At 35.3% G+C, this 10,414-nt stretch overlaps 1 protein-coding gene across 1 annotated transcript; it reads right to left on the bottom strand.

Moving 5' to 3' along the window:
- Positions 1-1,748: 1,748 nt before the first annotated feature.
- On the bottom strand, positions 1,749-2,678 carry LOC143556422 (putative F-box/LRR-repeat protein At4g15060). Its single transcript, XM_077045746.1, has 2 exons — positions 2,643-2,678; positions 1,749-2,300 (listed from the first exon to the last, which is right to left on the bottom strand). The coding sequence occupies exons 1-2, from the start codon at positions 2,676-2,678 to the stop codon at positions 1,749-1,751; spliced, it is 588 nt and encodes a 195-aa protein (XP_076901861.1).
- Between the last annotated feature and the right edge of the window lie 7,736 nt (positions 2,679-10,414).

Here is a 10,414-nt window from a genome sequence, read left to right on the forward strand (position 1 = left end):
GAAGTGCGTGGAAGAGGAAGAGTACGAATTTGATGAAGATGGAAACCATTATGTCGCTGACGGATTTCCTTTTAAAAAAAATTGCCTTGGTACACATTATTGTCGATTTGTAAGGCCAAAAATGTGACTTGCGATATCAAATTACGAAACCTATTATTTATTCACGGTCAATATAATAATTAATGTCGGCGAGAATTCCGGACACGAGACGAGAACTTCGACACGCGTTTAACTTCAACGGGAAAGCTTCTAGAATGTTTTTTTCTTGTTTTAGCTATAAATAGGAAACATGTTGTCATATGTATGTGTGTTTTGTATGGTGTAAATCATCCACCCAAGGGGAGCTCACCTTGGGTGGGTCGGTTCGTTTATTAATATATCAAATCTTTAACCGACAACAAGATCGTTCATTTACACTATCTTTATTTGTTTTCGTTCGGTCGTTAACCGCACCCGTCTCGAGCACTTATCAAGAACAAAGCCGTTCGTTGTCGGATCCGGTTTCGGGACCTACACGATTGTTACTTGATTGTCATAGTACATTTATTCATTGGTAAGTAAAATGTGCACAATACGACCATCATCGATCAAGAGCCAAAAACTGAAAGAACAAAGATATCCAGTTATGCTTTAAAATTTTGCATTCAATAAAAAATAATTCTCCTATTTTGGTTCGTATACGTTTAAAAACTATAATGCTTTTTCAAGCATACTTCTAACTCTTCTAGAAGTATGATAACATGAATTTTAACCTATTGAAAGAAATCCGAAAAGCTTACCCAGATGGTAAATTAAAGGAATCAAGCGACAATGATTTGTATGTAGTTCATCAAAGTAAATTAAAAAACTGAAATAAATTTAGTCATGGTCTACTGAAATTGTGAATTAAAGTATGACCAGCTTCACGCCCGGTGGCTTCATTGGTATGATTCTTTTCAGTTGGCGCTTAGCAGAAGATCGAGCTGCTTTCTCCTTTGGAGGTGCGAACACATACCCAACCGGAATGCGCGTATCAATCACTATTTTCTTGAGTGCAGCTGCATGGTCAATTACATATTGAACAAGTTCGAGATCACTACTTCGACTACAATACTTCAAAATTTGAAAAACTTGAGGTTTTGAAGGGGATGATCAGTAGCAACACGCCTTGCTTTCCTTCTGCTTTTGTTCGGGGAAAACCAACTTAGCTGCAAATTAAGACCGATGGTATTTTTCTTCTTAGTTGACTACATTTTAACATTATTAATTTGTTATAACATATGCAGTTACAAGAACTTATTAATTAAATGGACAAATGTACCTCAACTATAAAGGTCTCTAACTTTGGACATGCCTCAGCAATGGAAACAAAGTCTAGTAGAGAATCATCTTTTTCAGCAGTGATTATCAGTGTCAGTACCCGGACATTTGGTAATTGAGGAATGTTATGAAGCTTTGTTCTCTGCAAAAGAAGAAAGCAATCTCCATATTAGTGGTTGATATATACACATAATTATTGAACTACAAACCTTTGGACCATATATAGTGAAAGTAACATCCTGCAGGGATAAATAACTAGAAGACATCTTGCTGAATACATCTTCCAACCTGAACAGTCCACTTATATTGGCTTCTTTAAGTGTCGGAAGATAAGCAAGACGTAAGTCCATTAGGTGACCGTCGTAGATGAATGATTCAAGGTCAAAATCAGATAAATAAAGGGATTCAAGATCAAGACAGAACGTTATCTTAAAATGTTTTAAGTTAAGTTATCGTCCACCACCACGGATATGAGTCAAGAATCTGGAGCGGTCAATAGATATCGACTCAAGATGCGGAGATCTCTTTAATAATTCTTCAAGATCTGCGTCTCTCACCACAACGTTAGTCAAGTAAAGCTTCTTTAAATACACAAGCTCAGCAAGCCTAGCATTTGATAATGTTATAACAAGGACATTGGTTTGCATATTTTGATCAAGAATCTCAACCTTTTTGTTTGCCGCAAACTGGAGCCATTCATCAATAATTTCCGGAGTGAAAAAACTATTACGAAAATTTGTCCGGAATTTATGAACCACGGGATGGTTATAACTTCGGACGACACTGTTCACTTGCTCAATTTGCTTAGAGTGCTGAGGATAGAAATTCACATTAGAAAAAAAGTTCAAGTCGGTTAAACGACGCCACAAGAACCTCCAGTTTTTGCAAACACCGCTCGTAGCCACAGCGTCTTTTACGGACAAAAGTGACAGCATCATAAGAAGAATTTCATATGGCAGGTTGGTGATGGAAGTCTTTGAATTCGATTCTCCGTGACCCCCCTAATTCACAAAATGCAATTAGTCATCAAAAAAAGATAATCATAAATAGATGTAAAGATAACCCTAAAGGCTCAGCATAACTAAAGAAATCGCATCAGCAAACAAACTTCAGTAGAAGCAAACCTAGATCGTAGATTGTCAAAAGTTTTGGAAAATCGTGTCTGATTTTGACAGAAACAATAAAAATTAAATCCGTCAAAATTACAAAATTTAGTCTGAAAATAAATTAGTAATCAGCGACATGGATAAATAAAATCACCTCTTTAAGATACAGCAAAATTCAATTTACCAAAATTACAAAACTCGAGTTTTAAATCAGTAATTATGGATGGATCAAATCACCTTTTTAAGAGCAGTTTGACGCCTTTGGTTCCTCATTTTGGACAAACAAGAAAATGACGACAGCAGGCAAAGCTGAAGTGAAGTTGATGAAGAAGTTTGATTTCAGGTCTTTAAGCGGTGGTTTTGACTTTTTTTGACCAAAATTCCATATATATAGAGATATTTTTCTCGGCCTCTTCAATGGAAATTGGGCCTTGTTTGGGTCCATCAACTTTGATGTATATTGTATAGTAACTAATGACCAGAATACATGACAGGTTCATTTACTGACTACTGCTATTAAAATAAGAATTTTCCTTAAAAGCCACTTAGGCACTTAGCCGGGTATGTAATTGTTGATTAGTAGTTAAAACTCTCTACATTTCAAATCGTAAAACGTAATAATTTTCCTTTAGAACACCGGATTCGTATCATAATTCCTATCAAGTCACTTGATTGAACTAGATTGCATAGTAGGAGGCATATCTGCCGGCGATAAAAGTGTTTTATTGTGCGTTCTCCTTCTTCTTCGACTCCATAATTAATCACATAGAGAACACAGATTTTTCATCGGATATTTCGTAAGTGGCTATCAGATCCCTTGAAGTAGATTGCGTAGCTAAATATCGATGATCGTTAGTAAAATTGTCTCGTCTAGTCAACCCAACATTTATGAATAAGCATTCCATGATCATAGCCATTATGAGGTTTTTATTGTTTTCCATGTGTATAAACTGGTATTGATTTGATAATTCTCTACAGGCCCGGCCCAAAGGGGGGCAGGGTGGGCTACGGCTCCGGGCCTGATCTTCCGAAGGGCCAACTCTCTTTTTTCAATTATATATGTTTAAAGTAATATATTTAGATTATGCATCCATTTGATTATCAAAGTTTTCTTAGTTTAGTTGGGAAAACCATTGTAAGTAAATGCAAAGGACACAAGTTTAATTCTTAAAAACAACACAACATATTTTTTATGTGTCTTATTCTTCTTTTCTCTCTTTAAAAGATTGTCCCACAAAAGCTAATAACTATTTAAACTAGTAAACCAAATCTAAAAAAGACACAAAAATCTATATCACTTGTCTCGCATTTTTATTACTTGTCCCAGGCCCAAAACGTTCAAAGGATACTCGGAGCCGGCCCTAATTCTCTATGTAACATTGTAATTGAATTCAATTGTAACATTAAAAATCTATATATCCATTAAAAAAATTCATTTTAGCCAATTCTTATTGGTTTCATTCACTAATTTCCATATATATCTTACAACCTTAGAATTTGTTATCATTTAAATAATTCAAAATAAATTCTTATTGGTTCCATTCACTAATTCCATATATATCTTACAACCTTAGAAGTTATTATCATTTAAATAATTTAAAATTAAATTCAAAATACCTTTGTAACTGTTTTTCTTTCCCCTAAATTCTAACCCTAGAAATTCTCTGAAATTAAATCTCAGCATTATAACATAATAGTTACAGTGCGGTTTCTCTCTACACTCCCACTCCTTTTCTCACGCTAATTCTTCTTCTTCTTCCATAACTCCCATTCACAACATCTTTTTCCTTAAATCCTGATGCCCACCATCAATTCTTAGTCTCTTCCAAGTCGTTCAATTAACAAACAGGTAATGGTTCTTATTGTCTCTATTCTTTTACTTTTCCAAACCCTAAATTCAATCTTCTGGTCATCGATCAATTAGCCAATGATTTATGTCGCTTACATTGTTGCTGCATAAGTTTCATATTTTCTTACTTGTATTTGTTGTTTTCCTGATTTTCATTCTTTTTAGTTCAATCATGTACATGGTTTTTAACAAACATAACATTATTCATGAGCACCAGGTTAGGGTTTTTTCATTTTCTAGCTTTTTTTTTCCAAATCAAGAAATGAATAAATATAGCATTATTCCAAACAGGTAATGGTTCTTATTGTCTCTATTCTTTTACTTTTCCAAACCCTAAATTCAATCTTCTGGTCATCGATCAATTAGCCAATGATTTATGTCGCTTACATTGTTGCTGCATAAGTTTCATATTTTCTTACTTGTATTTGTTGTTTTCCTGATTTTCATTCTTTTTAGTTCAATCATGTACATGGTTTTTAACAAACATAATATTATTCATGAGCACCAGGTTAGGGTTTCTTCATTTTCTAGCTTTTTTTTTCCAAATCAAGAAATGAATAAATATAGCATTATTCATGGGCATCAGGTTAGGACTGACTCATCTAATAATGGATAGGGTTTAGAAAGTAGAAACCGAGCAGCTCGCCAACAAATACCTTATAGGGTGTGGATGGATGCTAATGGTGTTGAGCAGATTGAGGTTACTCTTTTTAACCTCATTTGATTAATATAATTTTGCTTAGGAATATATATTTGTTTAATTTATTTAATGATAGGTTGATTTTACATTCTTAGCCCCACATGAAAAATAATAAAGCAATAGTATGAAGTTTTTGAGTCGATTCATGAGTTAAGATTATTGTAAAATAAAAAGAAAAGCGACAGGAATTGGAATGTTATGGTTTCAAGATTGAAGGTGCTTGCTTTCTTTCATAAATGCGCATTTTCATCATGGGAGTATTTGTTATATATAGTTATATAATATTGTATTTGTATTGTCAGGGTGATGATATTGTTGATTTGGATATTAATTCACTTGAGGAGCTCCAAAACCTAAATGTTTAGGCAATAACTAACATCTGTTATGTAAAGGTAGAGATTGATATGATACTTTCAATGTTTGTGCGTGTATGTATTTTTTACTAACAATTTGCTGATGTTGGTTGTTGATTACACAGGCATCATACAGGTGATGATGCTATATGTTTCGCTAATTGCTTAAGGCTATTTGTAGTAGATGTATTAATTTTAAAAATTTGTCACTACTAAAAGTTGGTACTATATAATAAATATTGGTACTATATGATAATTATTTCTTGCATTCTCTACACGTGAGTCTGGAACTTTTTTATTTATCATCTTTTCTCAAGTTACTATGCATAGGCTTGTAAAATCTTCAGGTTGGATTCATCATACTTGCAAGGCCCTCCTTGTTCTAGAGCTCCATTAAAATATATGTTGTATATAAACAACAAAAAGTTTTTGTATGACATGTGTGTACTCGACGATTTCTATATTTCCGCCCGTATCGTACACGGGTCAATAACCTAGTAATTAAAAATTTAAATTCCAAACAATCAAAAATCAAGGATATCAAATGTGTAAAACATAAACCTTACACCTGGGTCAATTAAAAAAATTTAGCCTAGCATGTTCATGAGGATTCTTACATGAATCGGATATTCAATCTTGATTCGTCTTGAACATTGATGTGGAATGCTCTCGTGGCACCGAATGATTCCTCTCCAAGATTGATGAAAAAGTAAGCTCCCCAATGGTCAAAATCGCCTTCTAAAAATCCCCTCATTTGTGTGGGTCCAAGTCCAAGTCAGAACAACTTAATTCCTCTTTAAAAGACCTAATCAAAGCAGTCAAATCGTGAATCAAAACAGCATTGGGCGTTAAATTAATAAATAAAACAATTCACAAATTGGGTATTGAAATTCGATTCACCAAACTTCATGTAACGTAATTGTATGGTTCGTGTAATAATAAAGTTGAGTAAGTTAGGATGTCGAATTCGTTGTTACCAAGATGGAAAAATAACGCTAAACCTTGATTTTAGAACAACTAAGAATAAAAATATATAATTGAACATAAGAAAAGTTAACCGAAAAGTTAAACAGAAACTCAATGTAAAAACAAACTAAGCACGAGAAGAAATCAAATATGGAGAAACAACTATCTAGGCTAGGAATCCTATTGATGACTACTATTCTCATAATCGGCTCGCCGAATGTAATGATATGATAGCTAAAGATAAATCAATTCTGAGACACTCAGTCAGGATCACCTTTCAGACTCATTAGTCTCATTGGCTCACCTAAACGGATCTAGAAAATAAAATAAGCTTACTTGGATAAATGATTACTAAGGGGTAATCCTTTCTATTCTAATCTATGACACTTGAATGCAAAGGCTTTCATCTTTTTTGTATTCGTTTTATTTTAATTTATTTTAGCAAGGGCAACGCCCTTTTTACCAAAAAAAAGAATCCAAGACAATAAGGAAAAGCTCATTCTCATGCAACTCTAACCTAACCCGATAACTAAACAAGATAAACTCGACTTTCTGCCACCTCTCAATCTCAAGCAGCTAACACTGAAACAAGATGCTATCAGGAGATATTCCTATGTATCCTATCTCTAGCTCAACCACAATTAATCAATCTAAACGAATAATCCTAATAAAAAGATACATAGTCAACCAATCATGATTACACGAGGAACAATCAAGTAATACAACTCATCTACCAGTATTCATATACATCAACCAAAATATTTCGTTAATGGAGACAGAAAGACGTGTTTGTAGGAGACATTATTGAACTTTTATTTATGGGGACAAAAATGAAATATCTCTCCGTTAATAAGACATTTTAGAAAATTCTAAAAATTAACATGGAATTTAAATGTCAGTAAAGGAATGCGTGAAGTGAAGCCAAGCTAGAAATCTTACTTAGTGGGCCTTGTGCAGATTTGGGCCAGGCAGGATCACGCAAAAGCATCTGTTGGGCCAACTAGAGCCTTGGGCTTGGTGGAAAAAAAAAACCTGAATTCGGAACTGGAACTGAAAAAAAACCTGAAACCGGGTTTTTTTTATACGTTGGTTTTTACTACCCGAACCCGAATCCGGTACGGATCTGGCATGCATTTTAGTACCAAAACCTGAACCTGGAACCGGACCTGATTTGTACCCTGTAATACCAGAAAACCAGAACCGGTTCCATACCCGGAACCATGTTTTTCCAACACCCGAAATCGGGTTTTTCAAATACCCAATCTATACCCGAAATTGTCCGAAAAATACCCCAAAAAAGTGCAGCCCCTTAAAAAACCTAACCTATGCCCAAAAAATACCTTGAAAAAAAGTCCGAAAAAATCTGAAAATAGGGTTTTTCAATACCCAAAAATAGGGTATTCAAATACCCAGTTCTATACCCGGTGCATAGGGTACGGTTTTTAGAGACAATACCCGCACCCGACCCGAGTATTGCCAATGCCTGGTCATACCCGAACCCCGTTCCATACTTGAAACCGAGTATTAGAAAGACCCGATTTGTGCACCTCTAGTTGGGTCTAGTCACTCACATATGGACGTATATTAGTTAGCGTTAAAGAATTGGGCTTACGTGATCCAGTTCGCGTAAACTAGGTTCTTGCGTGGGAAACTCGTAAAGTTCTTTAGCATGAATTTTAGATATAGTGAACCATAGGAAATGTTAGGAGTTACGTGAATGAATTAACTAGAACCCAATAGGGGTGTTTGGGCTTAAAGGACTTGGACCATGATCAATTATAGACTTGTATATACTTGGTCTCTTGGACAGAAACCCTGAAGGTGATAATCACCCTATTATATTAGTACAAAAAAAAGTCAGCCAAAATGCGAAAAGGGGTTCAATCAGTTATGCCTGTTAGAATTAGTTAACTCGGTTAACTAACGGTTAATGTTTGACAGCTGTCAAGGAAGGATACAATAAGACAGTTAAAGCACAGCAAGGATAAGCGAACCAAGTGAGTTCCTAACCCCTTTCTCTTTAACGCTTTGGGGTTGTGTGCATATTTGTATATGTAGAATGTTTTTTCGCAAAACGCTATTTGTGACTGAAGTGCAATCGTTGTAGAGAAGTTTTAAGAAAAGAGTCACGTCGAATAGTTCATTTCATAATAAATCACACTGCATGGATAAAAGATATCAAACCGTTACTTTGGACTTGTATATTTTTAAGTTGGTAGGCCATAATGCCATATGTTTCTCTTACTAGTATTGGTTTACCTTGTTTTATAACTTATTGGGCCGGCCCATTAATTTGGGCATAACCAATGCGCGTGTAACCATGTCCACATTCTCTTTTTCCCTTCCATATTCTTTACGCAATTTATACATAATAATAGGTTATAAATTTGATAGTGAACCGCAAAGACTCGCGTACTATCGTGCCTGTTGCAAGCATTCTTACTCTTTGATAAGTTCAAAAATATATTCATAAATAATGTATATTTTATATATAAGCACATTGAGTTCTGGTATGAACTATGAAGTATAACATCTTAATTTGTTCTTACCAACAAAGTTAAAAAAAAATTTCAAATAAGAGAGAACTCCTCTTAAAAAGAAAGAGAATTAAAAAATAAATATTTTTACTTTTTTTTAAAAAATATTTTATAATTTTTTTTCTTCATCTTTCTTTATATGTTGTTACTCTTCACCATAAAAAAACAAAAAAAAATTATAAAAAAATCAATGTATTGCACATATGCAGCTAGGGGTGTGCATGGGTCGGCTTGGCGGTTTTGGGTCAAACCCATAACCATAACCGATATGTCGGTTAATAGGTAACCATAACCGTAACATTATGGCAGTTTCGGTTAATCGGTTTTTATGGTTATAGCGAGGCGGTTATGGGTCGGTTAACCGTAACCAAGACAATGTAATTGAGCCTAAAAGTTTGTTATAAAATATTAAAAAATACGACATAATATAATCCAACAAAATATATATTCGGTAGCATTAATACCAAATATTATAAAAAAAATAACTTTATATAATCCATCAATGAAGTTCAAGTTGGTAGGCCACTAACGTTGAACCGAAAACATAAAAATGGTACAATCTGACAATATGTTTGGTGAAAGTTAATCCCAAACATATTGTTGGTTAAATAAATGGGTCGGTTGTGACATCTGCCCCGATCCGACCCGACCCAGGTACCCGTTTCTCTGACCCGATCTCTCTTTTATTATTTAATATTTATACTTATATTTTACTTTTAATAATAATATATATTTTCCTTCCCGCCTCTTTCTCTCTCTTTCGTTCCGCCGTCCCGTCCCTCTTCCTTCTCTCTTTCCGCCTTCTTTTCCCTCTTGTCGCCGTCCCGCCCTTACGCTTTGTTTCCCTCCTTTGCTTGTCCTTTGGTTCTTCCCGCCTAAGGATGTCTGCAGCTCCACGCGCCAGACTCCTTACATGGAAGCCTGCGTGAAGACATCTTGTTCCTGCGATGCGTGAAGAGAACTCTTCTCGCAGCGCGCTAAGAATGCATGTTCTTCCCGCAATGCGCTAAGAATGTATGTTCTTCCCGCGATGCGCTTAGAATTCTTGTTCTTCACGCAGCACGCTAAGGATTTGTGATTCTTCCCGCAGTGCGCTAAGGATTGTTGTGCCAGCCTTCGCGCTCGCGCACTCAGCCTTCCCGCGCTTAACCCTTGTATCTTCTGTTTAAATCTAGCCGTTTGCTTTGTGTTGTCTTATCTTCTGTGCTGTTGACCTAACCTATCTAATGTCTGAATAGTTACTTTCGGCGCAGCATGCGTACCAACCCCCATTGGTTGGTAGAAAAAGTGACTGACATTATCTTTTGAGATCTGCTTTTGCCATGCTTGACCAGTACCTTTATCTGATCCGCCCATGCTTTTTACTGTTCCCTGACAGCTTTATCTTGCCCCCTGCAGCTGCCATATCTTTTGATATCTTTTGCTTTTGGAATCTTTTGCTTTTTGAGATCTTTTCCCCTTTTCTAGGGATTATGTCTCCTAGGGTTTTTCTATAAATAATAATAATATTTCATAACACATCACACACAAAACACTTAATCTCTCCTGTTCTCTTGCTCCTTGCTCTCTCTGCCGTCTTCCTCTCTGCTTCCGTCTTCCTCCTT

This window comes from Bidens hawaiensis, unplaced genomic scaffold (assembly GCF_021521415.1).
Source record: "Bidens hawaiensis isolate Kalapana, Puna unplaced genomic scaffold, B.hawaiensis_p1.1 tig00018570_1, whole genome shotgun sequence".
Classification (NCBI taxonomy): domain Eukaryota; kingdom Viridiplantae; phylum Streptophyta; class Magnoliopsida; order Asterales; family Asteraceae; genus Bidens; species Bidens hawaiensis.